Source organism: Cibotium barometz, chromosome 59 (assembly GCF_041138505.1).
Source record: "Cibotium barometz isolate CiBa-2024 chromosome 59, ASM4113850v1, whole genome shotgun sequence".
NCBI lineage: Eukaryota > Viridiplantae > Streptophyta > Polypodiopsida > Cyatheales > Cibotiaceae > Cibotium > Cibotium barometz.
The window spans coordinates 26,834,211-26,854,576 of NC_141104.1; the positions used below are offsets into that span (position 1 = coordinate 26,834,211).

Below are 20,366 nucleotides of genomic sequence, written 5' to 3' on the forward strand. Positions count from 1 at the left end.
GGAAGGGGGGGGGTGCACCCATGAGCAGGGGGGGCATAGATAATGGCGGATCAGGTGCTGGCATGCAGGGGGAGCTCCAGCTTCACTTGTCGATTTTTGTCTCTTGAATCCTGGCTACTTGGACACATTTTCAGCTCTATAAATGTGTATGAAGACTGGGCACTTATGAAGAATGGGCACCCGCATTACCTATGTGTAGCAAGAGCCCTTACTTGTACCATGCATAGGGTACCATACTTGTACCATGCATGGGTGGACTCTGTTGTGGGCTGCCCAGCCATTCGGCATCTCCTGGCCTGCATGGGCCACCTCATGCATCATTACTCAAGTAGCACCTATCGTGAATCTCCAAGTCCAATCATCACCATTTTGTTGCTTGTTCAAATTGAAGAGCATTAGCTCATCTCTTTTACATACGTCCTTGCCACGTCAGCTAGTATATAACTATGTTTCACATCATTACATGCATCGAATTCATCTTGCCATTTGTGATGCCATGGGGGGTGGGATCTATCTTGCCTTTTGTGATGCTATGGATACCTACCACTCTTTTCCAATATCTCCTCCCCAAGAGAAAGGCACCTCATTCTCTAAGCTGCAAATCACCCTCCAGCTCTGCTTCACGACTTGCAGCTCGCTGTATGGACTGGACAGATTGCCACATCAGCAATGCGGACATGTACGGACATCATATATGACCTATGTATGTTGTTTTGACAGTTTGTGTAACCTCAAAATTAGTTAAACAGGTTGTTTTATCACTTCTATTGCAGAAAACCCGTATTTGATGAGATACAGACTGCCCCCTCATCTTGGATACAGATTTGAGGCTTGGTTCTCACGTGAACGCAAATTTGGTTGCCAGGAACGTGTTTTAGTTGCCAATGTCTGGTAATTTGTTGTTTTATCTCTTTTATTACTCCAAACGTGTATTTGATGAGATACAGGTTGCCCTGTCATCTTTGGTGCTGAGTTGAGGCTTGGTGCTCAGCTGAACTCTAATTTTGCTACTAGGAAGGTGTTTTAGTTGCCTGAGGTGGCTCTTGATTTGATAATTTGAGGGCCACCTTGTTAGGTGTGAGACTTGGAGTTGTTAGAGAGCTCCACATAGGTAGTCTTGTGAGAGACCGGCAATCTCCTGAGAGATCTTGCGTGGTTAGGAGTGAGGTGTGGACTTCTCCCCTTGTTGAGTGGCTTGGGTGGTGGTGCCTCTACTCTTGTTGAGTGGCTTGAGTAGAAGAAGCCTTACTGAGTGGCTCGGGTGGTGGTTGGTTCTTGACCATGCTGTGTGGCTAGGGTTCGCAGCTATTGTTTGGTTTGTTTTCATGTACTTTGTTGGCGCTTGGCACTCTTATACTTGTATCTTTAAAATACTATTTATAATTTCCTAAGGGGGGTTTGGCATGTTCGGCACTAGTGTGTGTGTGTCTTCTCATTTTATGTTAAGTAAATGGTATTTAAGAGGTGAGTATTTTAAAAGATAATGTGAACACAATAGACAGAGAGAACCCCCATGGATAGATATACAATGCCTACATATTAGATTTTTGGTGATGACATGTGAGTTTAAGGGGGAGCATGTTTCTTGTTGTAAGATTCGTTTGGGACAAAGGTACTCCATGTGTGGTGATGGTAAAAGTGAAAATCACATAAGCTAGACATGTGAAAGTGCTGTTTACATGGAATGAAAATCACATGAGTGAGACATGTTGAAAATATGCTTGGTGTGTGACATCTATGTGGGATCTAGATTCTTGTATTAAATGGTATAGATTGATGTAGTCGGTGGATCTTGTATCAAGGAAAATCTAAAAAATCAATTGATCTTATTAATGTTTTTTTAATCTTATAATCTTACCTGGATGAAGTGTTGATTATTTAAATCATCCAATCATGAGTTTGTGTATTTGCCTTGGTCAATCTTAGATTAGCTAGATTTCTAGTTGGGTTTAAGAGTCCACCCCGCGACGAGTGGATTAGCACTAATTAAGCGTAGGTTTTAGTATAATTTTTCTTGTTCCTTCCTTTTGCTTGGTGATAATCTCCACTTTCTTGATCGTGTTTGGCTTCTATCGACGATAGAACAACTCCTAAGAAGGAAGACATCTCTAGCAGATGGATGTCATATCACTTAGATTCTGAACACTCTTGATCTACATTCATAGCTTGGGTGTATAGACTAAGAGCTCACATTAATCATATATTATGTCATTGAGAACTCACATAGGGCAATCAAATCCATCTACCATCACACAACCTCTAGCAAGTTTTGGGATAGTCAGTGTCATGCAAGTCTTCTTTAGAATGTCATGAGAATATAGTTTAAGTCCTCTAGAAAAATATTATTTATCCCCTCTTGAGTAATTTGGGGACGCCTAGGTTACTCTTGCGTCATTTCGGCTAGGTTAATATCGTGGGTGATACCACTATAAATATTAATACGTGCGGTATATGATGTATGTTTGAGGCCACCTATGATTATTTCAGTTAGGTTTGTATGGCAGGGTGATTCCTGGGATACTTACGCCTGGTAGTCATGAGTTGGTGATGATTTGTGCCTGTTTAATATTTGTGGGATTAATTTAATAATTAATTAGGCTTATATTTTCAGGTGATGAAGACTATGGGAATTGAAGAGTTTACTTTGGAAGAAATGTCGTGGTTCATCACATTTCATTTTTGGCAAGCATAGTAGCTTGCAACCTTAGCAAATGATTTTTTCATTTTGAACTTTAGGAAAGATACATTTATTTATGTGGAATTTATTAAAGCCTATGGCTTTACCCTAGTCCCAATATTTGACACTCTATTTTTGTTAAAGAAGAGTGCCGTGCTCTCTAAAAAGCACATCTTGTATATTTTGGGGGCTATGGCCTAATTTTGGTGAAAAGAAAGCTAATAAAGAAATACTCTTGTGTGGGGAGAGGCCACGCACAAGAGGGGGAAAGATTGCACCCAATATGGTCTATTGAGCTAGGTATTTTAATTTTGTTAAGTGTTTAAATTTAATTGATTTGATTTAGTTGAAGTTTGCAAAGCAATGGTTTTTATGGTTGAATCAATTCTTGTGAATTCTCTACTCTTCCACAATCAATTCCTAGAATAAGATTCCGGTTACAGTGGTATCAGAGCTTGGGCTAGGATATTTGTGGAGAAGGTAGGAAAGAGCTTCAACTTCTCAAAAATCAAGAAAGTGCAGGAAATTATCCAGTGGACAGAAGGATGTTTTGTAGGTCTTTACCCAAAGGTTAAAGATTCAAAACTAGATCTACTCTCAAACCCATTCACCACCTTGCAAAACCATCCCTCTCTATCAAAAAGTGGTTTTTTCAAATACTCAGTGAAATCAAAATCTGACCGCATGGATGAAATCCCCATAGCCAAAAACCTCACAGTATTCTCTTAGAAATCAGAAAGCTTCAAGCATGAGTAAATCCATAATGGACGGAGCAGATTAATCAGTATAAAAGCCAACAAAAAAATCATCAAAAGAAATTCGTGGAGAAGCGCACGGCGGCAGCTTGCCGGTGCAAATCGGCGCATGGAGATATTAACAAAAACCAAAAGCTTACTCTTCATAAGCTAATTCACTCTTAATCAAATCTTAATCCTAATCTTACTTTTCCCAATCCCTATACAAGTCACATCACTTTTTGGAGCCTTTACTCCTCTTATTTTCAAATTTGAAGAGAAATACAAAAGGTTTTCAAATCTGAAATTTTTGGGTGCAGAAAAGTGAATTACAGGTTTTAAAAGGCTTAAAAATTGCCTAGAAAAGGCCAGAAATTTCCGAAATCGCTTCTGAAAAATTCTGAAAAATTTCAAAAAATATTGCAGAGATTGGGCAAGGTTTACAGGACTGTTTCAGTAGGTTTCAAAGTGCAGAAAAATTATTTCATCAACAATTTGACTAGCCCAAGTCTCTTGAATCACGCGGAATCGTTCGGGATTTGTTCGAGGCGACGAGAATTCAATTCAGCCATTGAACATCGTCTTTGTTCAGCTTCAACCAAGATCAAATTGCGGGAGAAAAACAAGATAAGTACTTATTTTTGCTTTATTCATTTACATCAAATAAAGTAAAATTTTATTTATCTACATCATTTGCACAAGCACTATGGCAGATTTGCCTCTCTCGCCATCAATTCAAGAGCAACTTCTTTCTTTACAACATCAAATTGTAGAAGAAAGAGAGAAGCGTATTGAATTGGAGAGACAGCTCACGAGTCGTAGACGCAAGCGTGACTCTTCGCTATCTTTTGACGACGAAGATGACACTATTCAAAGGGCTGTAAATGCTACATTGCAAGCATAAAGGTCACAAAAAGAATCCAAGATTAGTCGGAAAGCTTTCACATTTCAAAATTATGATGGAAAGAAGGATGCTAGGGTCATTTTAGCTTGGCTTAGTCAACTAGATGACTATTTTTCTGGAGAAAAAATTTCAGAGAGTGATAAGATTAAATGTGCAGTCAATCATTTGGTAGACAGTGCAGCTTTATGGTGGAGTGTAATAAAGCAAGGTCATGACAAGCCAGATTCTTGGAAAAGATTTCAACGGCTGGTTAAAAAGCACTTTTTACCTTCACAATTCAAGTCCAAAGTTAGACACCAATGGGACACTTTGCATCAATTGGAAAAGAAAACTATGTCACAGTATGTAGAAAAGTTCTGGAATACTTTATTACAGGTGCAGGTTGTGGATAGAGTCAGCGAGAAGGACCAAAAGAGGAAGTTCATATCGGGTCTTAGATCTACCGTTAGGGCCGATGTGAATATGTTTCGACCTCATTCACTATCTTCTGTAATATCTTCGGCAACTAATTCAGAACGTAAAAATGGTTTTCCTAAAGAGATTAAAGCACATGAGGGTACTTCTTCTAAACCATTTACTAAATCTTTTTATGCTTCAAAGAAGATGTATAAACCAGGTTATGACAAAGGCAAGGACGAGGCTAAAGGCAACATGAGTACCAATAAGAAAGTCAATGGTGGCAAACTGAAGATATCTACTATCAGATGTTTCAAGTGCCACAAAGAAGGTCACATAGCACCGAATTGTCCGGAGCGTACCAAGAATTCAACACCAGCAGCAGTAGCAGCAGCAGCTCGAGTCAATATGATTGAAGAAGACGACAATGAAGAAGAATCATTCAGCAAGAGGGTAATTCCGATCCTGATTACTCAGAACAAGAAGGTAAACCTCATGTTCATTCTTTGCTTAAAATAAAAGGAACGATAAATGGACATGAAGTTCTTATTTTGCATGATGATGGTAGTACACATGATTTCATTTCTGAAAAGGCACTTAGAGCATTAAATCTTCATTCTTCACCGACGCACTATAAAGTCAAAGCAGCATTTACTGGAACAAAGTATAATTGCATGCAAGAGGTGAAAGGTTTGGATTTATGCATCAAGCCTTTAACAGAAAAGAGGGATTTCTTACTTGCACCTTTACAAAGGGTAGATATAATTTTGGGTATGCCTTGGAGACACAAATACAATCCTATTATTATAGACTATGACACTCATAGCATTTCTCTAAGGAAGGACAATGAAGATATTATCCTCCAATGTCAAGTCAAAGGAGAAATGAGTCCCTTGTTGAGTCACACTCAAGCAAAGAGAGCTCTAAGAAAAAGAGACAAGACCCAGCTTGATGCTGAGTCTGACACATCCAAAAGTCCAAAGTTTGATCTTTTTATCTCCAAATTTAGTGACTGTTTCATGGAAGATTTACCTCCAGGATTACCTAAATCTAGGCCTGAGGATCATAGTATTGACTTATTACCTGGAAATTCTCCGCCTTGTAAAGCTCCCTATAGAGTCAACAATTTAGAGCAAAAAGAAATTCAAAGCCAAATAGAAGACTTGCTAGAGAGAGGCCTTATTCAACCTAGTAGTTCACCTTTTGGAGCTCCAGTACTTCTTGTTAAGAAGAAGAACGGAACTTACCGAATGTGTGTAGACTATCGTGCATTAAATAAGATTACTGTCAAGAACAGATATCCTATTCCTAGGGTAAATGATCTTCTTGACAAGCTTAGAGGATCAAAGGTCTTTAGCAAGATTGACCTAAAGTCTGGGTATCATCAAGTTTGTATGACTCAATCTGACATTTTCAAGACAGCTTTTAGAACCCAAACTGGTCATTATGAGTTTTTGGTTATGCCATTTGGTTTGACCAATGCTCCAGTTACTTTCAGCCGTATGATGAATCGCATATTCCTTAAGTTTCAAAGTTTTGTTATAGTGTTCTTTGATGACATTCTTGTTTTCAGCAAGGATCGACAAGAGCATGAACAACACTTGGAACAAGTGTTCAACCTTTTGAGAGAAAATGAATTGTATGTCAATCCTGAAAAGAGTTCTTTCTTTCAAGAAGAGATTGAATACTTAGGTCATATAGTGTCGGCTGAAGGGATTCGTGTAGATCCTAAGAAAATTGAGTGTATTGCTACTTGGCCTACGCCTAGAAACATACATGATCTTAGATCTTTTCTTGGCCTATGTAGTTATTATAGGAAGTTCGTCAAGAATTTGCTTGTATTGCTCATCCTTTGACTGAACTCCTTAAGAAAGCTACAAATTTCAATTGGACTGAAAAGCAAGATAAATCTTTTGCAACACTCAAGAATGCTTTAACACAAGCACCAGTTCTTACACTACCTGATTTTCAAAGACCATTCTTTATAGTAGTGACTGATGCTAGTGGCAAAGGATTTGGAGCTGTTCTTATGCAAGACAACTATCCTATTGCTTATCAAAGTAGAAAGCTTAAGTCTGCAGAGCAAAATTATAGCACATATGACAAGGAATTAGCTGCAGTAGTGCATGCTTTGAAAATATGGAAGCATTACCTAATGGGCTCTGAATTTCTCATCAAGACAGACCAACAAAGCATTAGGCATTTGCTTACGCAACCCCTTATTTCAGATAGGCATATCAAATGGGCATCTTTCATTCAAAGTTTCCAACCTATGATTCAATACCAACCTGGAAAAGAAAATATTGTTGCCGATGCTTTGAGTCGAAGACCAAATATCAACAACATTTCCATTATTGAAAGTGAATCATTTGTACTTATGAAAGAAACTTATGAAGTTGATCCAGATTTTTTTGAAATATGGATCAAATTGCGTGAAAACAATTGGACACCTCAAGGAAGTTATCCTCATAATGATGGCTATCTTTTCTTTGAGAAAAGATTGTGTGTTACTCAACCTTATAGACAACTTGTCTTGGAAGAGATGCACCAACCACCATTTGTGGGACATAGAGTGAGTTTCCGCAACACTTCAAGTAGTTTCTCGAGAATTCTATTGGTCTCATTTGAAGAATGCTGTAGCTAAATTTGTAGCTAAATGTAACATTTGCCAAACAATTCAAAGCTACAAAGGCAAAGCTTTGGGATTTCTTATGCCTCTATCTATTCCTGATAGACCATGGGAACAAGTGTCTATGGACTTCATTACTGGCTTTCCTACTACTTCCAGTCATCATGACATGATTTGGACAATAGTGGACAGATTTAGTAAGCAAGCTATTTCATTCCATGTAAAAAGACACTAACTTCTCAGCAAGCCGCGAATATATTGTTAAGCAAATTTTTGTTCATCATGGACTACCCAAAGTGATAGTTTTGATAGAGATTCTAAATTTTGTAGTCACTTTTGGGTTGCTCTTTTCTCAAACTTAGACACTAAGTTAGATTTTTCCACGGCTTTCCATCCGGAATCGAATGGACAAACCGAAGTTACAAATAGCACTATCTTAGATATGCTTAGAGCCTATGTTTCCCAGCAACCTAGTGCATGGGATAAGTACATACACCTACTCCAATTTGCTTATAATAATACTCCTCATACTGCTACGGGTCGAGCACCATTTGAGATCATCTATGGTAGAGCTTTGCCTATTCCGGCTACTAGACTCTCTCATAAGATTGAAGCTGTCGACCAATATGTTAGAGACTTTGATCGCATTTTATCTGAAGTGCGTGATTGTATTGCAAGAGCTCAAGAGAAGTATACATCTCAAGCAAATAGGAAGCGTAAAGATTTTTCATTTCAAGAAGGTGATTATGTGCTTTTGAGAATTGAAAAACGTCGATTAAAGAGTGTGGAAAAATTCCCTGCACAGTGAAGCTAGCGCCTAGATATTATGGGCCATTTAAAATTCTTCAAAAGATTAATGATGTGGCCTATAGACTAGAGCTTCCATCTAATTGGAATATCCACAATTCTTTTCATATCCATCTCTTGAAACCTTTTCGAGGAACACTTCCTACTCACCCAACATATGAGGAACCACCTCTTATTGAAGGAGAGGAAGAAGTACTAGTTCTTGATGCTATCATTGACCAAGAGATAACAACAACAAGAATATGTAATCAATACTTCAAGTATCTTTTGCCTTTCAAGAATCATCCCACAAGAAGATGCTAAATGGATGCCTGAGAAATTTTTCTGAGTTTACCTTGAAATTCTTCATTCTTTTCAAACCCAGCAAATCCGCAATTGAGGACAATTGCAAACTCAAGCAAGAGGGATGTCATGAGAATATATTTTAAGTCCTCTAGAAAAATATTATTTATCCCCTCTTGAGTAATTTGGGGACGCCTAGGTTACTCTTGCGTCATGCCGGCTAGGTTAATATCGTGGGTGATACCACTATAAATATTAATACGTGCGGTATATGACGTATGTTTGAGGCCACCTATGATTATTTCAGTTAGGTTTGTATGGCAGGGTGATTCCTGGGGTACTTACGCCTGGTAGTCATGAGTTGGTGATGATTTGTGCCTGTTTAATATTTGTGGGATTAATTTAATAATTAATTGGGCTTATATTTTCAGGTGATGAAGACTATGGGAATTGAAGAGTTTACTTTGGAAGAAATGTCTTGGTTCATCACATTTCATTTTTGGCAAGCATAGTAGCTTGCAACCTTAGCAAATGATTTTTTCATTTTGAACTTTAGGAAAGATACATTTATTTATGTGGAATTTATTAAAGCCTATGGCTTTACCCTAGTCCCAATATTTGACACTCTATTTTTGTTAAAGAAGAGTGCCGTGCTCTCTAAAAAGCACATCTTGTATATTTTAGGGGCTATGGCCTAATTTTGGTGAAAAGAAAGCTAATAAAGAAATACTCTTGTGTGGGAAGAGGCCACGCACTAGAGGAAGAATAGGAAGTACGTAGTAAAGTAGGATCAGACTAGCCCTCAGTCTACGACCCATGCACTGAAAACTTCCAAGAGCATAAAAATACATAAACAATCTCAAATGTGGCCTCTCCCATAGATGCATGCAAAGTGTTGTACGCAAATTACACGTGGTAAGTAATTCTCCGAGGAAGACTTTTGATCTGCCGCATAATATTCAAGAGATGGAACACAACTGAATTTGCGGCCTCACTTTGTCCATCCATTTGAGGGTGATAAGCTTAAGAGAACTCCAAGTTGGTGTCCATGTTATCAAACAAGGCTTGCCAAAAGAGAGTTGTAGTCGTGGGATCTCTCCCCCCTACAATCGATTTTGGCATTCCATGATGTTTGAACACTTGTGCAAGATCTATCTTAACCATATGCTCAGCTTTGATGGTCTTCTTGACCGGCAAGAAGTGAGCTTGCTTGTGTAATCTGTCCACAATTGTCCAAATGGCCTCATTACCCTGTTGGGTCCGTGGTAAATCCATCATGAAATCCATTGTGATACTTTCTCATGGTTGCGTGGGAAATTGGCAATGGTTGAAGCAACCCTGGTGCATTTTGCCTATCAAATTTCACCCTTTGACATATGATACAAGGCACTGTTGCTTTCAAGTCTTTGACCTTGGTAAGATTCTTTGTCATGGAGTCTCCCTCATGCATCTCAAGAATTTCAAGCTCTTGAGATAGGCAACCCTTCCCTTTTTCCTTGTTTGATACATGTTATCCAATGTGTCCCATGGCTGTTTTACTGATCTACATGGATTTGCACCCCTTGGTGCAATTCTTCTCTGAGGTGTAGCTGGCTTAAGTGTTGGTGGGCGTGTGTCATCACTTGACACGATATCCCAAAGCCCTCTCTGGCTACCAACACATTACGAATCACTACGAGTAGCTGATTCCATCCAATTTATCCTCTTGGATTTACACCCGAAATACATCCTAGTGCAAACACAAGTGCTAGAGCAAAAGTCTCCAGGACGGATCTGTGTGCCTGCAAGAGTACTGAACTGCGGTGCAAAAGCTCAAGTGCATTGTATCAAAAATATACTTAATGACTTGCAAGAGCACCCTTTTATTGATGCATTGTGACCCATAACCTCTCTCTTTGTGTAGTGGCCTTGAGTAGCTGAAAGGCACAAGCTGTTGTAGTGCCGCATCAATCTTCTCACTCCACACACGGACTCTACCACCCTCTAGATCTGTCCCCGCCACTCCTCTTCCTCTTCTCCTTCAGTGGGCTGGCTGTGCCTTGCTAAGGAGCCCCTCCAAGAAGTGCAAGTTGTCAAGCTATCAAGAACTATGCATCTGTTGCGGGCTGCTGCAATCTCAGAGGTGGGCGGAGCAGCCCAGGGAATCGGCGGAGGCTGGGCTGAAAATGGCTGAGGAACGAATGGGGGCAGAGTTCTCCCCACTAGTGCTACCCAGTGGTCAGGCTGAGCTGCACAAAAAGCCGGCGGAGTACTCCCCACTGGTGCCTGGGCTAGGCGGTGACGACTCTGAAGTGGCGCCAGTGGGTCTGGGCATCGTTGCGGCGGCAGCAGCAGCTCTGAACCGGCAACAAAGGGGCGCCGAGATCTACAACAGGCGCTCTGTGTGGCTGACGACGGGTTGTTGAAGCTGAACTGTTAGTGTGCTGCTTTGACACCAAATGTTCGGTTGTAGGGCATAGGAGACCTTGCTGCAGGTAGCTACCACAAACACACACAGAGGTATAGCAGAACTTGACGAGTACACAGAGAAAGAGAGTTCGTGGTGCAAGGATTGTTTCATTAGCTAAAGTAAAAGCCCCTAAATCGAAGGCCTAGAGGTGGTCCAAGCATAATGTGCCAAGTGTCCTTATGAAACTGTAAGTGACTCAGGTTTGAAAAACCATTCAAACTAAATGCTATAAGGCCTAGTGTGCCTAGCACTATTACCTTCTAACTCGTCCATACAATTCTGCTACAAATGTGCATATCCCCTACACAAGGCCATCTCCCACACAATGTTTGGATAGTACTAGAGGTAGCCAAGTGTTGCCCACTGTGATTGACATGCTGGCACACACAGCTGGATTACTCACATAGGATTTCGATAGAAGGTGCTTCACAAAGATGGTCATCTTGCTGCTTTCACAGAAACATTGAGAGTTATGGGGCAGAGCAAACTGGTCATTGCTCAAATTCTCTCTTGGTGTTGCTTCACACACATCAAGAAGCTACACAACTCCCAGGCCCAGCAAGCTCCAATAGCTGGTCCTGCCTGTCACCTAGACTGCAGCTAGTAGATTTCTTGCAATGTTGTGCTATACACCACAGCAGAACTTCTACGCACAGATTTGTGTCTTGCGTCCTACATACTACAGAGGACTCTCTTGGGGTGTTCCGTAGACATTAACATAACTCTCTCTCTCTCTCTCTCTCTCTCTCTCTCGCAGAGGATTCTTCACACAATGCAAGAGAGATTCTGTTTCAAGTTACTCTGCGTTTCTCACAAAACAGGTCTCTCTCTCTCTCTCTCTCTCTCTCTCTCTCTCTCTCCCCCACACACACACACGCACACAAAACCCTGCAAAGCATTATACATGAGACCCTAGAGGAGGAAAAATGCAGGAAATTCCAATCGTTTCATGTGCAGGTATGTGGGCTACAGGTGGGAACTTCCCCCTAAGGACTACTTGATCTGGATGACCCTATCAAAGTAAGGGAGCTGGACATAACTGACACGACCGTGAGGCGGCTACGGTGTATGGGAGACATTTCCTAGAGCTAGGAGCTGCACATTGTCTTGTTGTCTATAACGGGATGTCATGATGGCCCTCCTCCGACACCCTCACGTCCTTACCTTATTCAGGAGGTACCAGCACCATGTGGCGTGGACTACTTGATGGATCTTCGGCTTTGGCACACCTTCTCCCCGACTTCTCCATCCCGCTACCCGCCTTTGAAGCCCATCGCCCTCTCTTTCACTCTTAGCTGCACACAACCCATCGCCCTGCCATCACCCCCTATCTCACATTACATCCATGACCATTTTGAAAACGAGCTCAACCCTGTTTACTCTGACCACATCTACCACCACCTCCTGAATGTGGATCTTTCTGTCCCCCTACCGGCCCTCACAATATTGCTCACCATCATTCTCCACATATCTCCCCCCACCTCTATGATGTGCACGTGGCAGTCTTCGTCAAAGCCACCCTGCAGTTCTATGCTCCAAAACGGTTGGTGTGATGACGAATGCCTAGCCACACGCTCTTGTCTTAAGCTTGAGGCACACATTTGGCAAATCACGAAGCGCCAAACGCCATTGATTTCTGGGCACCTCACCCAATGCAAGAAACGAGAGTTTAACAACGCTCGGAAAGAGGATGAGTTATAGTGGCTTTTCATGGCGTGGAATTGGAAAGGGGCTTGAAAAGAGGATGAATTATAGTGTCTTTTCATGGCGTGGAATTGGAAAGGGGCTCAAAAAGAGGATGAATTATATGGACTCTTCTTAGCACCGAAAGGGGCTTGGAGGAAACTCCGAGAACATTGTGTGGGCAACCCTTCCCCCCCCCCCCCCCCCCCCCCCCAACACGCCAACTATCACGTGCTAAGATACATGGGACATTTTTAGACTACGTAATGCGCGGGCCTAGGATTATGAGGGACAATACATCTCACATGCCAATGATACCCTCGCCCCCTACTAGCCTACATGGTCAATAGAGCCCGTTGTGAAGAATTTCAACCCTCTTGGTCCACTCACACAATCATCCACATCCTAAAAGATGGAGATCCACTTGATCCTAATAACCACAAGATGATCATGATTGGCCACACATTGGCCAAACTCTAGGGATCGGTGCTATAGGTGGAGTTTAGTTCATCAGTAGACAGACAGGGATGTAGAGCCTTAGGACATGCACGCTTTGGGAGGAGCTACTCTACCCTTGACCACATCTTCGCCCTCCGTGCCATCACCAGGAGGGCAGAGCACGACATCACAGGATTTACTATTGCTTTGTGGATTTCCGCAAAGCTTTTGATACTGGTCCCTACATCGTCTATCGGAGATAGGAGTCCCATTAAACATTGCTTGGAGGATCCTCCTTTCAGATTCAGCTGAGGGACTTCAGAGACATTTGGATGCCTTACAAGATTTTTGCACTAAGTGGGACCTCTTTGCTAACGTTGGTAAAGCCAAGGTAATACCTCCCGCCCCTTCACATCTAGATTGAGCTTCACATATAGAGGGGATGTCTGGAGATTGTGTCATCCTATGTCTACCTTAGTGTCACTTTCAGCGCCCATGCTTTACCATGGTTCCCGAAACACAAACCATAAGCCGAAGAGGAAGGGTTGGTGTTTTGACACCCTTACCACACGAGCCTTGATGTATGGAGAAGCTTTTTGGAACCAGATTTATCTGATGAGGTTTGGCACGAGTTGGCAGGTCCCAGGTCATGTTCTCTTGTATGATCGGCAACAAACCATTAGTCCCACACGAGATTATCCGGGAAAAATTTGCTACAGACCCAATGATAGTGGATGCACTCTTCAGAGGCTTGCCCTGAAGTGCTCGAGATAGCCAGCACTCGAGGGCCACCCTGGAGTATGGTATGCGTGCGTTTCCACTTGGTTCTCAGGATATGCGCTCCACATGGATCGCCTCCCACCCCTTCAGTATAGTTTGGACTTCCCTTTTCTCCAGCCCCCCTAGAGGACACCAACTGGGTTATCCGGTTAGCACATGGATCACATCTTCGGAGCTTCCACTGAAGATGCACTTCTATAGAGATCAGTTCCTCACACTTTCAGTGCGGATGGATTCACCCAGCGGGGCTGGGCTACTTGAGTGTTCACACGTCGCATGCCATGCAGATTGCGATTGGCCACTGCCTTAGAGGGGAGAGCTGAGCGTATCTTTATATCTTGAGAGCTCATTCGGAGACCCAAGGAGGAGAGGTTTTGCCGATCATGCCACATAGAGGTTGGGACAGAGGAGCAGCACGTATGTCATTGCTCCAGTATACTGCCCCAGTATACTATGAGATCTTCTGGAGGTTTCATTTTCTGCTCCATGAGGGGTTTGGCCCACTTTGCAAGATCATTGACTTCCCAAGTGGGTGCTGCCTAAACTCTTCTTGCTCGAGCTCCATAGACATAGCGACACATTCTTCAGAGAGTTTAGGCCCTAGCCAACCAGCACGAGCTTCTTGTGGACGGAGGAGAAGGTCACCCACACAGTGGATCCCGTGGACGCACCCCGGGCTTTTGGGGACCCTCCTCGCCGTAGAGGAGTTACCTCTGATTGGGCATGCATACTCCAGCATGTCTGTTGGCGCCCACGGCCCCCCAGGCGATAGGGCTCACAAAGTAGTGAGAGTGTATATATAAATAGGGCCTTGCCCACTTTCCATGATTCTCTCCACCTCCCTAAATCAACTAGGATTCAGGAGATTCCATACAGACTTTTACTACGTTACTTTCAACCTTAGTCCAGGGACTCGCTGTCCCCACAAAGTATATTGTTCGCGTAGACAAACATCAAGGTCATGTATCACCTAGACTAATGCATCTTCAATGCATGGATGCACACACCCAACACATGGATGTCAGATCACTTTGATTCTCAACACTAAGCTCTAAAAAATGATTCATGTAGACAGGTTTGATTGTCAGTGGCCAATCTAAATATTACACATGCTGAGCTTTGTTGTTTGCTAGTTTTGAGCTGGCAAAACCAGTTTGCCCTTGCTGATATAATATTCTTGTAGGTGATGGAAGGCTCCATAGTCAACCTTGATGTGACAGCACCTGGGGCGACTCTTGCACTTGGTCTGATGTTTTTGAAGGTGTTTTTCTCTTGAAAGTCTCATCATTGAATTTTGGCCTATTAGCAATGCCATCAATGTTTTCTGAATTCAAATTGTTGGCATGTTTTAATTGATGGCAGACTAATAGTGAGGAAGTTGCTTCAAGGCTGGCAACTCCAGACACGCATTTTGCACTCGAATACGTTCGCCCAGATTTCATTTTGATCCGTGTTGTTGCTCGCAGTTTGGTTCTATGGGACAGGTATTAATGCTCATCAATATTTTGAGAGAGTCAGATTCACATTGCAGGTAAATCTGTAAAGGATCTTTTTTGAAATAGTGTACAGGCAACTGAAGATTGGGTACAAGCTCAGGTGCCTGCAATAATAAAAGAGTCTCTTGCCCCATCAACCAAAGAGAAAGAATGGTCAGATATTCCTTCTGCAGATATGGACATGGAAGCCCTGGCCCAAGCACATGTGAATGTTCTAGCTGGAGCATGCTTATCTATCGGTACAGATTGGATTAGCCTTTAACTTTGATCGAATAACTAGAAACGGAGCTCGTACGCACTTTCTCAATGGAGAAGCTTTGAAGATTCAGATCTGGTTGTTATAAGAATATGCAATTGCTAATGGTCTACATGGCTTTCAGGACTTAGATATGCTGGGACATCAAGTGCTGATGCTCAGCAATTGCTGTATCGATATGCTCTTTATTTCCTTAAGGAGGTGCGGTAACCATTTTTTGGGGTCATTGATTAGTCGGTTTTTTCTGTTTTAGGGACCTTAGGAGGGAAGAACTGGTATGCTAACCATTGTGACTGTGACTGGACTTTGACAGAAACGGTCCGCTGCTCCTCTAGGTGGTACTGTTGGTCCAAATGGTAGATGCTCGTATGTTGACCGTGGCACATTAGAAACCTGCCTTAATGTGGCCATACTGTCTCTGAGTGTGGTAAGCGTTCTTTCTTTGTGTTATGAGAAGAAATTTTTATTAATAGAGAGATCACCTGCACCTGGTGTTGTAGATCAAGGCATTCATGAAGAGGCTTCATCTTAAATGATTATAACTGTTGATATTTGAAATGTAGTTGTAACTTTTGCTTGATGTATCAAAATGGTTAAGACAATGATGGTAGCCAATGCTTTTGCAGGTAATGGCGGGAACTGGCCACCTAGGTACTTTCAAGCTGCTACGATACTTGAGGCGAAGGAATGATGTTGATGGTGCCATAAGTTACGGAAATCACATGGCTGTAAGATCTACCATTTCCTTTTTGCTGCCAACCATTACCTCTTTTTCTTCTTTTTTTCTTTTCTTTTCCTCTTTTCTTCATGTTCCTCGTTCTTCTTTCTTTTCTTCTGCCCCTTATCATGCTTTCTTTTGTTGCTCCCTTAGTTCTTCTTTCTTCTTCTCTTTCACTTCTCCTCTTCTTCCTCTCCATGAAAATTCTGCTGCTTGATTTTAAGAAGGCATAGGCCGAAGTAGATTGGAATTCCTTGGAGGAATTTTGTATTTTCCAATCGGTGGACGAAAAGGTTTTTTTGGTATATTGTATAACACACAGTGGAATGGATGGATAACGTCTTCAGATGTCTAGGTGAGTAAAGCATGGCTCCCTCCTTACCTTTTGGTGGAGTCCATGAGATACTACTAGAGAGTGGCTATGTCGGCATTACCAGCCTCCATTTTCTTATTAAAGGCGATCAAGAACACATTGACAATGATGCTGCAAATGACATTACATCATTTCACGCGGCTCCCTGATTCAGGGCTGTGCTCATATTTTAGGTTTAAACTTCACTTTTGATCATCCCAAGGGAGCTACTGCCACACTAGTATACACAATATTGCCACTCAGTAGTTTATGCCAGCCTTGACAAAAAGATGTACTGCCAGGCTAGTATACACAATATTGCTACGGAGTAGTTTATGCTAGCCTTGAGAGAAAGATCTAGATTGGAGCTTTGTCCAAGTTGTAGGGGGTAGGATGGCCCAGGCTCGGAGGATTCCAAGGATGTAGTATGTGGTGCCATGCAAACGTATGCACACAGAGCAATGATTCGTTAATCATACATTGTTGATGTAACTATGTAGAATAAACAGGATCTATCAAAATTACATAGAAATGATGCAAGCTTGTGGTGCCATCTTGATGTAGGGCCAACAATACAAATTACAAATTGGTCAATGATTCAATCTTATTGTTTCTACAAAGAAAGAAAGGAGGCTTTTTCAAAGGCATGAAATTGGTGTGAACGAAAGGGTACATGTCAACGATCTCTCAGTACATTGGAACATAGATGACATAAAGCAACAATATAAGACTACAATTAAAAAAATTGATTGAGATTGCTCATTAACACAGTAATAACAACGAAGCTTGGATGATTGTGCATGCAGTTTCTTGTTTGCATTTGATTGCAAGAGAGATGCCCCGAATTTAGATTAGAAGTTGTCACATGCACCCATGCACTTAGGTGCTATGTGACAGATTGACTCATCAGAAGTACTACATTTGTACATCAATAGTATCTTTTGTAGGACCTTTTTAATTATAAACGAGGTCTTATTCCATTCCTAGTCACACATGGGAATTTCACCCGGCTACACACACACACACACCATACTACTCAAAGCACACACACACCCGAGTATCAACTCCTAGACCTAGGTTGGGGCTCATACATTGGGCTGCAAGCCTAATAAGGGTTCGGAACATTCCAGAGTTTTACAAAAACGTGCGAGACATGTACTGACATCATGTGCTGGACATGCATAACTGATCATGACCATGTACGGGATTTGTACACCTAACTATGATGCTCTAGAAAAATAGTGGATCTATGGCGGATTCGTCCTCGACAAGGGCTCACATGGGACCAAGTAACCACCATAAGCCTTGCACGTGTGCTGGACATATATGTCCATGTGGAATCGAGGTGTGGGATGCACGTGACATTACTCATAAAAACAGTTCATAGTCTCTCATGCTTGCTTCTCCTTGTTCTGTTTCATGGTGGAGCTTATACTATTTATAGTGTTCTAGCCTCGATTGATCTTATCTGCTTCCTGCGCATGGATTTTTGTAGGATGGCAAGGGTTTTGAGCAATTGTGTTGCCGATGAACCTTCCAAAATCTGAAACCCTAATTTTGCAATAATGCTAATTTTCAAAAATCCTATTTCAAGTAAAATTCTAATTTTATAGAAACCCTAATTCAGCTGAAATCCTAATTTGCAAAAACCCTAATTTCAAGTGGAAGTGCTATGGAGTTTTCTATCATCATTGCTTGGATCTAAAGTTGGAAGGTGTCTAGAAATGGTAACCAATTCTTGGTTAAGAGATTCTTATGTTCTCTTAGCCTATTGTACGTTGGTGTTCTTAGCCATCTCCTATATTCGGCTTGGCACATACTTGAAATTGAGAACACGAAACGGCATTTCAGGAATGGCATTTCAAGGTTTCACGAAATGCGAAATGTGTTTTAGCGTTTCAAGGTCTCAAGGCCTACCAAAACGCGTTTCATGGTGACCATGATGTAATGTTTCTGGATCATACATTCATATTATGAGGTAGGTCGGCCATTTCCAGCCCTATTGCAGTGCCATTTCTATTTTCAGCATTGCTATCTTGTTTTGTGTTGTGGCAAGATATTGGGGATTGGAGAGGGATCTTTCATGATTGAAGCTGTGGTTTAACCTCTACCACAACATGTTTGAAGATGTTTTTCATATGCATGAGTGTTGTTGGAAATATGGCAAGCATTGTTGTATGTAAAGTTTCTGGATCATACAATCATATTACAAGGGGGGTTGGGTGCCATTTCAACGTTCAGCATTACTATCTTGTTTTGTGTTGTGCCAATTGACTTTGTTTACTAGCATGAATAGTTCAAGTGGAGATTTTTCTCAACCTCGATCAAAGCACTTCTGACAAGAGTAGAACCCATGGATGTGGGGATTGGTGGTTTGTCGGGGAAAAGCACATGACAAAGCTTTACTTGGTTACCGATCGTGTGCAAGCCATTAACGCTTTGCATGGATGTGCAAAAAGCATGTGTGTGTGTAGGAAAGATTGGTATGTGCACAAGAAAAACGGAAGTTTATGCAGGCTGGTTAGCGCACAGCGGAGGGGTTGGTTCAAACCTGTGTGTATGTGTGTGCAAGTGGAACCTGGCTGGAGGGCTTCTTGGGTGGGCAGCCAAGGCAGCTAGGCTTACCTAAGCCAAGAGAGGCAGGCCTGGCTCCTTCAGCAGCATGCACGGGTGCCAACGCCAATATGGGTCGTCAAGGGCGGCGATGTGCCAACGTCACGGCTAGTAGGTGTGCGGGCCAGGCCAGTAGGCTGCTGAGCCAGAGGCACGCATGCCATACGTCGGGCTATTACATGAGTCTACAGCAGCAAATCTCAGGCAGAGAAGTCGTGCAGCAAGCACAAGTTGGGCAGTACAGTAGCGCATGGGCAGGTCGCATCTGTGGGCCGAGCCACCTTAAAAAAGCATGTGTGAGGGCAGAGAAGTCAGTGAGGCTGAGGTCTAGGCAGCGCTCACATGGCCTCGTGTCTGGGCAGAAGCAAGCGCTGAAGTGCCCAGCCTTGGCATCTGGGTATTGGCTGGAGAGAGAAGCTTGCCGATGGGCAGAGCTGAGAGAGAGAGAGAGAGAGAGCTGCGGATGCTCTGGATAACACAGAGAGAAGAGGGAGAGACGGTGCTGGCAGCGTCGAACACAGAGGAGGAGAAAGTAAGGGGAGGTTGTTGCCCGCCTATGCAAAGAGAAAGAGAGAAAGAAAAAATAATGTAAGTTATTCTTAGAGAGAAAAGCATGAGTTTTTTTATTTAAAAAAAAGCAAGTGTGCTTTATCTGATTATAACACCTTACCTTTTAAGTTTAAAAAAAAACGCAATTTAGCTTTCTTTTAAAAAAAAAAATTTAAAAAGAGGAGAAGGGTTATAGTTATTAAAAAACACAAAACAAGCTTTTTTTTAAAAGAAAAGCATGTTTTTTTTTTCTCAAGCCCCACGAAAGGTGCAAGTTCTATCTTTGTGAGAAAGCGGCCAACTAATCCACCAAGTCCACTCTCCCGGGTCCCAATGAAGGCGCTTGAGGGGTCGGCACTCCCAAATTGATAGCCGCCATAATCTATGCCTGGCCACCTTGGCCAGTGCTGGATCTATGTGCCATTTCGGTGCCCGAAAACCAATCACCCTCACCCTTTGCAAGGTGCAGCCATTGAAATCCTCCATAGGAAAATCAGATCTCTCTAGTCTGCCATGGGATCCAGTAGAAAAAGTGAGTAGACCACTGTCCTCATCTGCTTCGTGGACCGCCCCTAGGATATCCTGTCTACTAAACATGCCTAG

General features: G+C 42.2%; 1 protein-coding gene across 3 annotated transcripts in view; it reads left to right on the top strand.

The window, feature by feature from the left end:
* EMB2771 (E3 ubiquitin ligase) overlaps window positions 1-20,366 on the top strand; it is a 175,855-nt gene that overhangs the window by 128,342 nt on the left and 27,147 nt on the right. For 2 of the 3 annotated variants that reach the window (XM_086793451.1, XM_086793454.1), the window contains exons 24-30: window positions 4,919-5,197; window positions 14,963-15,040; window positions 15,142-15,263; window positions 15,342-15,514; window positions 15,656-15,732; window positions 15,845-15,958; window positions 16,158-16,259. In XM_086793451.1, the coding sequence (XP_086649577.1) occupies window positions 4,919-5,197; window positions 14,963-15,040; window positions 15,142-15,263; window positions 15,342-15,514; window positions 15,656-15,732; window positions 15,845-15,958; window positions 16,158-16,259 (945 nt within the window). The remainder of the gene's footprint in view (window positions 1-4,918; window positions 5,198-14,962; window positions 15,041-15,141; window positions 15,264-15,341; window positions 15,515-15,655; window positions 15,733-15,844; window positions 15,959-16,157; window positions 16,260-20,366) is intronic. The other variant, XM_086793452.1, reaches the window with a different exon arrangement.